Source organism: Natator depressus, chromosome 2, assembly GCF_965152275.1.
Source record: "Natator depressus isolate rNatDep1 chromosome 2, rNatDep2.hap1, whole genome shotgun sequence".
Classification (NCBI taxonomy): domain Eukaryota; kingdom Metazoa; phylum Chordata; order Testudines; family Cheloniidae; genus Natator; species Natator depressus.
In genome coordinates, this window is record NC_134235.1 from 11837352 (window position 1) to 11851448 (window position 14097).

Here is a 14097-nt window from a genome sequence, read left to right on the forward strand (position 1 = left end):
CTGGAGGAGGCTTGTGGATTTGGATCCGATCTTCCCATTGCTGCTGGGAGCGCCCCAGCAGGGGGCTCCTAGCTGCTAGTCCGGGCAGGGCTGGGACTTGTTCTTTCCCTGCAGGGCTGCTCTTGTGTATCTCTCTCAGCTGCACATAGCTCCACACCCCCTCTGAAGGCAGCACAGAAGTGAGGGTGGCAATCCCATGACCCCCGTACCACCGGTTTGCGACCTCCCCCCACAATCCCCTTTTGGACCAGGACCCCCACGGTTACAACACCATGAAATTTCAGATTTCAACATCTTGAAAGCATGAAATTTACCAATTTTCAAATCCTATGGCCGTGAAATTGACCATAAATGACCGTGAATTTGGTAGGGCCATAGGTATGATGATTCCATAGCCCACCTGAGCAGCTTGCCTTGTTGCCAAAGACTTTATAATTCATAAAGTTTCTCATAATATTTAACCTACATTTTTCTTGCTGCAACCTATGCCCATGGTGTCTTGTTCTGTCCACATTGACTAATGATTGCAAGATTTGCCTTCTGCAGTGTGTGCGCTGAGATATTTCTCCCAGCAGTTCTATTCTTCTCAGAGTTCATTTGGGCACAATAGTTTTTCTAATTACTGTATATTTTCTGGAATGGCAAACAATCTAAAATGTCTGACAATGTATGGCTTGGGAGGCCAATTACATACAGAGGTTGGTGACTGCTTTTCTTTGATGAATTAATGTGAATGAATGCTAATAAGAATGAATGAAAGAAAACGGTAGTGTTGCCAGCTGTGATACTGACTGTGTTGACAGGGATACACTATGAACAAGCAATTCGTATTCTTTCTGCTTTGTTTTATTTAGGGACCAGATGGCAAACCAGGACCTGCAGGACCCCCAGGAATGCCAGGGGATATAGTAAGCCAAGGGCCACGGTGTTAGCTTCTTTAAAGTGAGGCTGAACTGATGCAGACATGATGATTTCCCCAAGCCCCTCAAGTGCTATTTAAAATGCTATTCATGTTGAATAGGCCCTGCTGGAAACTCTTTGTTTGCTTTACTTCTGTGCAATCCAACCTTTCCAGAATTAGAATTCCTGATACAGCTGTGATGTGATGGGAAAACCCTTCAGTGAGCAGGTGGCTTCCCCACTCTTCTCCAAACTCAGTCCACATAAGTTATAGCAGGATAAATCTACTCCCTTCCTGGGGTTTGGTTTTATTCACCAAAGGAACTTAAAATGAAACCGCATGAATCCAGTCCAAGCTTTCTGCTCAGGCTTGTCATCTCCTAAGGTTACTCTCAGACCTGCTCAGCCCACACCCTAGGTCTGGATTTCAAGAGAGAACCTACTGCCTCTCTCAAATCCATACAGGTAGTGACCCACATGCAACAGTGAATCAGCAAAACACACTTAATATTTCCGAGCAGGATCATCACCTGCTGACACAGTGCTGGGTAATAAGGGTGAAGTGCAAGCGAATCCACAAGGCCTGCTAGGGATTTCGTTATTGCTATCGGTTGTACAAGGAAAGTGCTCAGATACTACAGTGATGGGTGGCAATAAAATACCCTGAGAGAGAGAATCTGATCTGGTTCTGATTGATCTTAACTTTTGAATCTGGTTGATCTTCATTGCAAAGTGAAACAGAAGATTCCTTGTTATGAATCAATGTCTCTCTTGTTTCCGAGAGGAGGCATCTTGGAGTAACACAGGCTGTTGAGTCAGAATAATGCAGTTGTGTGTAATTATGATGCATTTCTGGAACTGGATTGCTCAGGGTTTGCTAATGAGCCTGTCGCCCCTTGGCCATTTCTTCAACTCTAGCTTTCATCAGTAGTGACCAAGAATTGCTCATCTGATGGCTGTTGTGAGATGAGTTAACAGTCTTAGCGGAGAGGCCAAGGACCGAGCTTTTCTTTCAGCCATAACAGGTAGTCAAGGTTGAAGCAGTGTGTGACAGCCTGTGTGCTGTACAATCCCATGGATAAACAGAGGATTTCATTCACAGGGACAGTCAGCTAAACACCTTTCATAACCACCAATTTAATATATACAGACTATAACACGTGCATTGACTGGCTTTTATATTAATGTCAATAGCACAATGCTGGGCAGAGACTTACTATGTTGTTATCCGCTTCTTCCCAGTTTACACTTTTGAGACCAAATCCAGCCTTCTCCTAAGTGGCTGCAATTCCCACTGAAGTCCGTGAGAGTTGCATCTGTTTATCCTGGAGGCTGAATTTGGCCTCTTTTGTCAATAACTGTGAATATAGCAAAGCAAAGTTTGGTCCCTAAGGGAATGGAAGTTTGAATGCATTAGAGACATGTAGTTCATTTCCCCTCCCAGCTCCGGGTTTGCAAAGTGTTCTTCCTTGTGAAGCAGCATGTGAAAAGCTTGTCTGAACATTGCCACATCAATGGTCTCTTTACAGGGTAAAGATGGCCCGGCAGGTCCCCCGGGCCCACCAGGACTGCCTGGCCTTCAGGTAAGGGACAATTGCTTGCTATTTCTCATTCAATATGTTACACTTCCTGTAAGCATGTGGACACAGCAAGTGACATTTCTGAGCTGTCTTGGAGTGGATGTGAGATTTATATTGTCAAGTTAACTCCAGATTCACTGGGCTCCATATAGTGTGAGTTCTGGGTCGGGCACCTTCCAGCCAAGTGATAGTTTCCAAAATGGATTCATCTGTTCCTCTTGCCTGACTCTTATTTCCCCGGCAGAGATCTTCCCATAGAGGGCACCAATGTGAGATAATGCCTCCAAGCCTGTGGGCACAGATAATTGTGTCTGCAATTCATACTGCTACAGGGGATGGGATTTTCTTATGTTCTAGTATCCAGAATGTAATGACCCCCTTTGTATTGGCTCAAGAACAATTGTAGGCTCAGTTTAATATCTGAAACCCCATTGATCTGGCAACGGTGTTGATCTAGTGAGTCTTATCTATCTCTAATGTCTATGGGCCAGATCTTCTTCTGGTGTAAATCAGCATAGTTCATTGAGTAGTCAGTGGAGTGATGCTGATTTATGCCACCTGAGTATCTGGCCTTACGTCCCTATCTTTAAGCAGTGTTAGGGATGCTGATAAGGTGAAGCATCATGCATCTGACTCCTCTGTACTTCCCATTCTGGAAAAAATCTGTGGTGTTGGCAGAGTGTGGGAGTAGAGACCGCAGGGGCTGGACAGAGCTGTTGTTTGTAAATAGCTGAGGTGTGGAAGTGAGAAGGGGGCATCACATGATGCACTGTGACCAAGCTGAGCAGTCATCACAAGCTTCACACTCACCAAGACGTACCCATCTTCTGTATAGCCCCCCGGACTCCCTAATGGATGTTTCATTTACAGGGCATTGACGGCAAGGATGGCAAGCCTGGATCTCCCGGGGAACCGGTAAGGATTCGCGTTGTAAACATCATCATTTCAAGCCGCTGTAGTCAGGCTTTCAGAGCCCATAACTGGCTATTGCTTTTGGACTCAGGAGAGTCTGTTTACATGCATCAAGTTCACACTGAACTGCCTTGAGCAATCTGTTAATGTGCAAATCTTAGCACCTTGAAAGGAGACCTGGCCTTTTACTCTGAGGGTATGTGTGCACTGTAAGCTGGGGGCGTGATCTTCAGATCGAGGACACATAGCCAAGCTGCCATGCTAAGAATAGCTGAAAATACGACAAGTAGCTGCAGTGTCACGAACTGCAGTAGGGGCGAGCGTGGCTGCAGTGTCATGAGCTGCAGAAGGGGCAGCTGCCTTGAGTACGCACCTAGGGCTCAGCAGGTACGTAATCAGGGTGGCTAGCCACTCATGCTGCTGCAGGCACACTCCATGTGTAGTGCATTAGCTCAATCAGAGCTAACAGGGGCATGTCTCCTGGAGCTCGGACTCACAACTGCAGCTCAAAGTGTCGCCATCTCCGTAGTGCTCCTGTAAATTCTAGAGAGACCCAGGTCTGTCGTGTCATACTCAACCTAGTGAGCCAGTTTTTGCAGCTTGTGGGGCAGGGAAGGGAGTAGGAAATGCACCCTGAAATGCACTTGCTGGGTTGCAGAGTGACAATTCTCCTCCCTTCTTGGATAGGCAGTTTTGTGTTTGATTTCCCCCATTGTTCTTAACTTGTACGCACAGGGAGGAAAAGGACCTGAGCTGGAGTTTTCCAGCCAAAGGGCTAGATTAATAAAGTGGACAGGAAATAGCATTCCCCTAGCATATGCATATTACTCTGAGAATGCGCTTCCAGAATCTGTTGCCCCCATCCTCTTCCTGTGATTTGCCAGAATGTGGCAAGCTCTTTCCTTCTCAGGACACGGACAAATACTCAGTGTTAAGGTATTGTGTGGACTGAGCCACTTTTCAGAGTCAGATGCACACAATTGTGCATAAACAATTGCATGCGCCCAGTTTCTCTGTGTAAATACCCCTTTTATATGTATGCATCAGATAAGCATGCAACTGCGTGCACCTAGTTTTGAAAATCTGGTCCAGACAGGTACACCTGGCAACAGGCGTGGGCACACCTTAAACTTCCAAAGCCCACACGTCTCGAAGCAAGAGTGGATTTACAGCTGGGTGGAGGGTGCCTGGGTTCTGAATGTCCTGTGTGCGCACTCTGATGCAGGTTTTGGGGGAGCATTCCCATTGCATTCACATGTGAAGACTTGTCCCTAGAACCCTCATTACAACTAATGGGAAAGTGCAGAATCCCTTTTTGGATGATGTTGAGGCATATGCTGGTAATGACAGAAGAATATCACAATCTGAATGTACTTGTTTCCATTAGGGCAAACCAGGAGAACCTGGGCTCCCAGGCCAAGAGGGGGCCAGAGGATTACCGGTAGGTACTACACCAGATGGTTTAATCCAGAAACTGTCTTATCCTTTACACTGCAAAATCTTTGGGTGGGGATGGCCTTTGCCTGTGTGTGTGTGTGCATAGCACTTAGCACAAAAGACTTGCCCTAGCTGAGACATCTAGGCAGTTCCACAGCATAAAGGATAAAAAATAATCCAAGAAATCAAACAGGGCATTTCTGGATCTTTTGCCCCCAGAATTCCCTGGAGCAGATTATGCAGGTCCTTTGCCTGGAGGTCACGACGTAAGAAGCCTTCCGCCCTCCTGGTGCCCCACACACCAGGGCTGCTCACTGATGCAGGCTCTGCGCTCCAGTCATGCATCCTGGGGATGGGGAGAGGGGAGACTAGGGCCCCACCCTTTCCCCTACACATTGTGGGCCAGGCACACCAGGAACAGCAGCTGCACCACCGTAGACTCCCCTATACATTGTGCTGCTAAGGAGCGGGATGGTGCCTCCCCGGGATACAATTCCACGCTGACCAGGCAGTTAATCTAAGGCAAAACTGGTGAGGTTTTAAGGGCAGCCACTGTGCATGCACCATTCAGCCAAGGCCTTCCCAAAGGTCCACGCATCTGGATGTTCTTAATGTCACTCTCTTCTGCAGGGCTTCAAGGGGCACAGAGGAGATGCAGGCCCCCCAGGGGCCAGGGTAAGTAGCATGCACCCCTCTGTGTGTGCTGTAGGAGGAGATGGGTCAGTCAGCTGTAAAGGGGCTTCCGAAAACGATAAGAGAAGATTTTTACAGGCCTTTTTAGCATTGTGTTCATGAGTTGCTGTGACCTTGTGGGGCTGGGCATTCTGCCTGCCTTGCAGTGGGTGGCAGAGCACAGGGTGGACGCAGCTGGGGAGAGTCAGTGGCATTACTGGTAGCCTCCTTTTCTGGACTCCCAGCTAACATTAGTGCTGGGGTATTGAGCGGTCACTGATGGGCTAGTGCAGCACATCTCATGCCCCCTCCATGAGGTCCCTTTGCATGTCAGTTTCACAGCACATCTCCCTGTGCACTGCCACGAAAGCCACAGGACATAGTTCACAAGTGCAGGCCAGGGGACCAGGAAATGTACTGGGCAGGCTGTACCAGTATCAAACCGCACCCCACCGAGCGTTAGAAATGCAGGATGCATTCAAAGATGAGGAGAATGGGCGTGAATAATAGAGCTTTTTGGCTCACTCGCCTCCGGATCAGAAGGTCCTAAATTCAAGTCCCACACCAAGATCTGGCCTCATTCTCAGCTCTGATGTTGCAGGGATCCCCGCTATGAGAGGTGTCGTCCTGCAGATGAGACGAAAACTGAGCTTTCTTCTGCCTAACTCTGGCTCTTCAGGAAAATAAATGATGGTCCAGTGGCACATTGCAGGAGGACTGGCAGAGAGCCCCAGTGACCTAGATCCTCCTCTCTTCCTCCCTAAAGCAGTTTCTCCATGAAGAGTGCATAACGTGACTTCACAGTCACTGCACTCTCAATAGCTAAGGTGTTACTGGAAAGGGCTGCACTCCCTTGCATTTGAAAGGTGCTGAAGTGAGCTGTAGCTCACGAAAGCTTATGCTCAAATAAATTGGTTAGTCTCTAAGGTGCCACAAGTCCTCCTTTTCTTTTTGCGAATGCAGACTAACACGGCTGCTCCTCTGAAACCTTTTTTCAAGCAGCACAAGTTTTAACCACATTGCTCCCATTGGCTTTAAAGCAAGAGGCATGACATGTCTCACCCCATAGAGACTGCAAGCCTCAATCCAGCACATCAGAATCCCTACACTGTCCAGAGACGCGTTACTAGCCAGCGTATCTATAATGTGTCCAATGTACTGAATTCATCACGACTTCATTTGCTCTGTGTTCCAGGGAGAGCCAGGCGTGACCGGTCCCGCCGGTCGCGAGGGCCCGCCGGGGAAGGATGTAAGTGTACTCTTGGATCAGCAAGCAAACCTCTATCCGCACAGGGACAGAGAGCAAAGCTTGTTAGGAGAGGAACTTGAGGGCCTTTGGCCCTGCTCATTCTGCTGACACTTAAATGTTAGCTGTGTCTTTGGAACATTAGAGGGAACTGCATTGTTTCAATCCTGAATTGTACAGCAGATCCAATGGCATGCTTATTCCCACCGAGCAGTACTTTACTCTGCCTAGTTCCCCATGGCCTGATTCTGTCACACCTTCTCATCCTGAGCAGCATCTTACTCCACAAACAGCCCTCCTGGAATCAGTGAGATTGCCTGCGGAGTAAGGTACTACTCAAAGGGAATCAGGGCAGCAGAATCAGGTCTTAGCATATCCTTAGTGTCAGTGCAGTAACAGAGCGAAACCCTAGTGAGCATCCTGTGGGTACTGTATGATCCTGGAGAGGCCACTGAGGGATGGACCAGATGACCGATCATGCCATCTCCGTGGGTCACTGGAAAATGGTTTTGACTGCTGAACTGTGGAGTTTGTCCTACAAGATAGAGAATGAAAAGGTCTGGCAGAGCAGGAATTGGAGCTGTGTCAAGGCGCAGGGTAAGTCCCAGAGAAACACCTTACCTGCCCCATCTTCAAAATAACAACATGCCAATAAGCCAGTATAGTCAGAATCTAAGCTTGGCCGGCAAATACCCAGGTTAATGGACTTGACCTACAGACACACTTTTTGAAATCCAACATGCCGGTCTTCACTCCAGCAGAGCCAGAACCTCTTCACAGAACTTTTCTGTGTGTCATTTTCTTCCCAGCTGAGGAGCAGTAGGAGTTAAGCCAGAGCTGTGTGTTATTTTCAGATGATAATCTCATTGCCTTTGCTTCGGTGTTTTTCACTCAGTGCAACAATTTCTCTTTTCTTCCAGGGTGATACAGGCCCCCCAGGACCTCAAGGGCCTCGAGGACTCAGAGGGCAGCCAGTGAGTTTCCATTCCAGACAAGCGGCCTTTGAAGGATGGACTCTTGGTGGTAGGGGTGTCACAGAATCCAGAGTTCTGGTTTGGAACCAGAATCCTACAGAAGACACAGGTGGCATTTGGCCAGAATGTTTTACTTACTTCAGGAAAGGAGAAGCTGAATGATGTTGCAAGAACAGGTGGTGACCAGTAGTGTCTAGGAGCAGGTGACTCTGTAGAAGCAGAATGCTGTAGTGGTTTCTGCTATGAGCTGGGTATCAGGCGCTTCTGAGTTCTAGACTTGGCTCTGACACTTAACTTCCTATGTAACCCTAGGTGACAATCCTCAAAAGTGGTGTCAATTTTGGGTGCCACCTTCTTTTGAGTGCCCAACTTGAGCCTGATTGTGATACTTGTGAACAAGCTGTTTATTTCCTGTGGAAACAAATACATTTTTGAGAGAAGATGTCGTGTCATTATCGAAAACATGCAGAAAGTCAATTTTTAATAGGTTTTCAGTGGAGAAAAGCCATGGGGATGAAATGTCAGGAAGTGTCATTTGGGATGGTTGATACATCGCTCCTATTGCTTTATTGTATTTTAAAAATCAACTCTTTCCAAACATGAATACAAACTAGACTGTCCAGACCTGAGCCTATCCCTAAAGGAATGCAGAAACAGCTGTTTCTTTCCTCCATGGGAAAGCAGGTTACTGAAACAGAGATTCTGAGACCTGGGCTATAATCAGAACAAAAGCTGACACAAGGCAGCAAGGCCAGGAATTGGAAGGCCGGGGCTTTAGCAGCAGGGAGCCAAGGGGTTTAGGTGAGGCTACAGTAACATATGCAGAGCTCTTGTGTCTGCTTTGTAATTTATCCTGTCAGTCCATGCATGCCCTATAGTGCTGGCATCACTCACTAATGTGTCTTGGCCCCGGCACTTGCAATAAGTAAAAAGGCTCCAGGAGAGAAATCATAAAAAATAAAATTAGCATAGGTCCTAGATGAGCCACCTTTTGAGAGGCTACGGATGGGTCTGTGAGAGGCGCCTTTTGTCCTTCATATCCTCTGCAGTACAAATAATCAAAAGTACTCCATGAGAAACACATTCTGAGTATTACAAGTAACAGCGCCACTTTGCATGGGCTATTTTAATTAAACAGGAAGTATCCCTGTTTAATTAAACGTGAAGTTAAACAAAGCCCTGGCTGGGATGATTTAGTTAGGGATTGGTCCTGCTTTGAGCAGGGGTTGGACTAGATGACCTCCTGAGGTCCCTTCCAACCCTGATATTCTATGATTCTATGATTTTATGATTCCTGCATACGGCGGTAAGAGTGGATGAGTATTAGTCTTTATCAGCTCTTTTGAATTGCAAACTGCCTGATTCTCCATACATGCAAATGCTGGTGCCCTCTAGTCTCCCTGTGGTGGGATCTTCCCATCTTTAGTGGATGGTGTCAGAGACTGGGATGTGGGCAGTCGTTCCCACTGGTTGGAGCCAGAGTCAGCTCTAGTGGTTGGAGCTGGAGTCAGAGCCAGAGTAAGAAGCCAGGAATAGGTGCCGAGGACCAGTACTGGGCTACCTGGAGTGAAGCAAGGCTGGAGCCAAGGAAGGAGCAGGGCTGGAGCAAGGCTGGGAACAAGCAGGAGCTATTACAGCCATGGACAAATGCTTTGAGCATCTGTGTGCATTGAGCAGCTGCTGACCTGCTGCTATGGCTGGGCTTATGAGCCAGTTTGATGATTCTTCCCACCAGTCAGGCAATGTAGCCAATCAGGCAGCCTGCTTCAGGCCAGCAACGCTCATTAGGTTGCCCAGAACCTGGCTTTGCTGCAGGCCCTGATTCCTGGCAGATGGTGCAGATGAGCTTCAAAGATCAGCTGTATGCTGGGTGTTGAGGACTTTAACCAGTCGCTAGGTATTGCACAGTATAAAATCCCCAGATGGATGGTTGTAACATCTGACACTCTGAAGACCTCTGGCTCATGGGATCTCCCCTTCATTTCCTGCTTGATGAATTATTCAGAAAGGATTCCCATTTCTTGGCAGCTACCAGTGTAAATATCCCCTAGTGAGAACTAAAGCAATGCAGTTGTTTCCTTGTTGGGAGCTCCATCTTCCTTGGGAGTTGGCATGAAATCTCAGCGTGCCTGGATTTTAGATAGGGGCCCAGATCTCCAGGTCTGGATGAGCTCTGAGCTGCCTTTCCATTCTCCCAATTCTGGAGTCAGTCAGGAACTGAAACAGCCCTGAGCTTAACCTAGAGCAGTTTAAGGGCTGCTCTAAATTACATTGGCTAGATTGGCTTCCCAAGGATCACTTTTTTGGCTGAGGATCACTGGGGTGTCTTGTGCTCTGGATGTGTCCCCTCCTATGCCTAGGCCTGAATGAAGTGCGGTAAAGCCCAGCCCAGCAATCCAGCTTTACAGTACCCAGGGATTCCCCCTGCAGGAGGGGACTGCCCTGCTGTCCATTTCAGGGCAGCTCTGTGTTCCCTCAGTGTCACCAGAAGTGGGGTTGGGGGGCCAGGATGTTACCCACTCTCTCAAATACTTCCCAGAGAGGAGGAGAGGCCCTTTTTTTCTCCAGTGGGATGGTGTTTCTGTTAGGGGGGATATGAGACCAGGGTGCTGATTAGGGCTGGTTGGGAATTTTTTGATGAAACATTTTTTCACTGAAAGATGCTGATTAGTCAATGAAATGCAGATTTCATTTGTCAAAATGCCTGACTCTGAAAAAGGTTTAGGAAGAAAACATTTTTTGGTTGTTGAAACATCCTGTTTTGAGATTGTTGAACCAAAAAGTTTTGGGGTGGGGTTTATTTGAAACTCTGCATTTCAAAATGTAACTAAATTTACACTAAAAAAGGAAATCAGCTTAAAATTGAAACAAAATATTTCGATTGACCCTAACCAATTTTGGGGGGCAATTTTTGGTTTGCAACAATTTTTGGTGCTCGAATCTTTTTGTAAGAGGAGAGGCCAAACCCTTATCTCTGAAGTTACATTCTGCTTCCTCTGGAACTTCTCTTTGATGGATGTGAAATACTGGGAGAAGATTTTCTTACTCTCCATCCTGAACTAACTCATGTGCCATTTTGCTGCATGCTGTTGAATGGCGGCTGCATTTTCGTCCAGAGGTGGCTGCTTTTCAGCGGTGGCCCAAGTGATCTCTGAGTGGAGAATGTAGGGAGAATGTCGGAACTGCGTATTTACACGTTGATCCCAGAGGAGAACTGTGCTTGTGGTTTGTAAATTCTGAGCACCAGGGATCCTAGGATGAGAGGTATCATATAAGTATTCCTCATCCGTACTATTCAAGCTTTGAGCAGGGGGTTGGACTAGATGACCTCCTGAGGTCCCTTCCAACCCTGATATTCTATGATAAGGTGGCAACGTAAGATTGATAGGCGCTCACATCCCTCTCTGTGGTTACTACCTGTTATCACCAATGAATGATTTGTACTCTCTTTTTAACCATTTATTAGGCTTTAGCCACTAGACATGTATTATTGCCTATTACCAAATTCTATCCTAATAAGGCTAAGGGTTACGTCTAGCCACCTGACCAGAGTTATCTCATGTGCCCATCACCATAGTATCGGGGCACCACACTAGAGGCTGGGTGCCAGTGTCCTGGAGGCAGTGGGGAAGACCTTTCTGGGAAAGAGACTGCACTCTCTGGGAAAAATGTATAGCCACAAAGAAGCTCTGAGTTTTATCCTTTTTTATTCCAAATCTGCTCTTTTCCCCCTCAATCCAGGGCAAGAATGGCTCACCTGGCGTCCCAGGGGAAGCTGGCCTTGCAGGTAACCCAGTAAGTACCACAGCCATGGACACCCACAGCGAGCCAGAGATGTTGAGACAGTTATAGGGGTAATTTCTAACCCAGCATGGAGAGAAGAGTTACATGTCGCATCCTTAAAAATGTATTAAATCCTGCCCAGTGGACGGCCTCTCAGAGGGGCCATGTGCAGCCCCACAGAGTGTGACATGGAGGCTGAGGGGCCCGGAGGAGCTGGCAGTAGCCTCTGCAGAGAGGGAGGAGTAGCATTAAAGCAACTCACCCAAGGCGTTCTGGAAACCAGCAGGCAACAATTTAAAGCAAGGTCACAGAAGGGGACGGACCTCGCAGGTGCCACTTTGAATGTGAGACTAGCCTGCGAGCGTTGAGGTGCAAGAACGCCACTGAGGAGGCTTTTCTTTGTTCTGTTCCCCAAAGTTGCTCTGGGGCTTAGCAGTTAGTTATAGTAAACCATTGCGCTCAGTCCCTGTCATGAAGTGCAGGCCAGTTCCCCGTATGGTCACTGCGGCTCCTCTATCCAAACAGTATGACTCACTAGGGTTTCAGGTTCAGACAAAAGCCAAGGGTGTAACCAGTAGGAGTCAGGACCTCCCCCTCAGTTCAGTGATGCTTCCTTTGTCTTTCAAGCGTTGTAGCTTCCATGAGTAGAGATGAGGGGAGAGACATAATTTGTGGTGTGTGTGTTCTCTATTCTTATACCATTCTCCCCTCTTTGAGGATTATCTCCAACTGGGGTTCAGCTGTTTCCATTGACAATATGTAAAGTTCTCACTCACACTCCTCTTCCTGACAAAGAATGGCTGTTCAACTAGGTAATAGTCCCCTAACTTTGTCAATACCTGGCTGGGGTGCCTGTGTGTCTTTTGTATGTGAAGAACTGGTTTGGGACTGTCTTTCTAAACTTAGTAATGCCATACAGTAGAATCTTAACTTTACAGACATTGTTACCACACATATTTTATCGTGACAATAATGTTCAGCAGATTATGAGTTTTCAAATGATACCTCACAAGACATACTTTGTACAAAGTTTGTCATGGTCTTGTAAAAAGGGTGAACATAGTACAGACTGTCACAAGGTCCATCAATGGCTATTAGCAAAGATGGTCATGGATGCAACCCCATGTTCTGGATATCCCTAAACCTCTGAATGCCAGAAGTTGGGACTGGATGATTCAATAACTGTCCTGTTATAAGGCATAGTTTATTTCCAGTTCTCCAGGAACTCAGACTAATATCCTTAGCAGTACACTGTGCAGTGACAAAACTAGAGTTTTGGGACTTGGTTTTAAGAAGAAACAGGAGGGGAAGATGAGGTAAATGAAGGCTTTTCAGAAGAGGCGATGGGGGGAGGAGCTGCTGGTGTTTATGTTTCATTTTGTTCTCTAAGGGTCCAAAAGGAAACAAAGGAGAAAATGGCAGCCCGGGACTTCCTGGCTTCATTGGGCCCCGAGGCCCTCCAGTAAGTATCTGTTTGGCGATGCAAAGCAGTCGTTATTCACCCACTGCCTGGTTTTGACTCTTGAACCTGGAGGAAGGAAAGACAAAATGTCCCTTTGTCAAGAACACATGTGAGAGCCTTGTGTATCCAGATAATTCCCAAATAGCCCTCTCTCTATTCCAAGGGGCCCAGTGTATTATTTCCAAAGAGAACTATATTCTTTTCCATAGCTTACAGAAGGAGGAGAATCCCATTTGTAGCAAGAAGAAAAAAGAAAAGGAGTACTTGTGGCACCTTAGAGACTAACCAGTTTATTTGAGCATGAGCTTTCGTGAGCTACAGCTCACTTCATCGGATGCATAGCATATTGCATAGCATATTGCATAGCATATTGCTATGCATCCGATGAAGTGAGCTGTAGCTCACGAAAGCTCATGCTCAAATAAACTGGTTAGTCTCTAAGGTGCCACAAGTACTCCTTTTCTTTTTTCTTTTTACGAATACAGACTAACACGGCTGTTACTCTGAAATTTGTAGCAAGGACACCTATCATAAGGCCCTGTAGATGGATGTGGCATTCATGAAGGGGCGGTTCGAAAGTTTTGCACAGCGTGAGTTTGGGGTAGTCGCATTACTCACTAGAGCATTCTGCATGGGCCATGGGTATTACAGAAGAGTACATCAAGAATGTGTTAGGGTGATTAACAATATTCAGACTAATTCTTGTATTGCTTTACCTAAGGCTAAAGTCCCTAGTTACCTTGAGACCGGCTGACTAAGGCTCAGCAATAGAGGTACATTGCAACTCATCCTTAAAAATATCTCCCAAAGTTATCTAACACCTGTTCTAGCAATAAAAATATCACAACCTTAAAATCCAGTGTCTTGGGCCCTTCCAGGTCTAGAGGCAAATGTCTGATCCCATTGCGAAGCTGGGAATCTCCCCTTCCCAGTTAGTTAATGTTTTTGTTTCCAACCCTGCAGTGACACAAGGTAACAGACTTTAATGACACTAGTGCAGGACTGAATCTTCCCTAGCCTGAGACTTAAGCTGGAGTCATTTTTTAGCGGAAAGTAAGAGAAGGAAGAAACATTTTCCCTTGCAAGTTTGCATTATATTGTTTAAAAAAATAAATAAAGTGGCTGTTAAAA

General features: G+C 46.7%; 1 protein-coding gene across 1 annotated transcript in view; it reads left to right on the forward strand.

Moving 5' to 3' along the window:
* LOC141982077 (uncharacterized) overlaps positions 1–14097 on the forward strand; it is a 77613-nt gene that overhangs the window by 53265 nt on the left and 10251 nt on the right. Inside the window, exons 23-31 of the mRNA XM_074943809.1 lie at positions 855–908; positions 2430–2483; positions 3351–3395; positions 4780–4833; positions 5460–5504; positions 6697–6750; positions 7668–7721; positions 11463–11516; positions 12895–12966. Of these exons, the coding sequence (XP_074799910.1) occupies positions 855–908; positions 2430–2483; positions 3351–3395; positions 4780–4833; positions 5460–5504; positions 6697–6750; positions 7668–7721; positions 11463–11516; positions 12895–12966 (486 nt within the window). The remainder of the gene's footprint in view (positions 1–854; positions 909–2429; positions 2484–3350; positions 3396–4779; positions 4834–5459; positions 5505–6696; positions 6751–7667; positions 7722–11462; positions 11517–12894; positions 12967–14097) is intronic.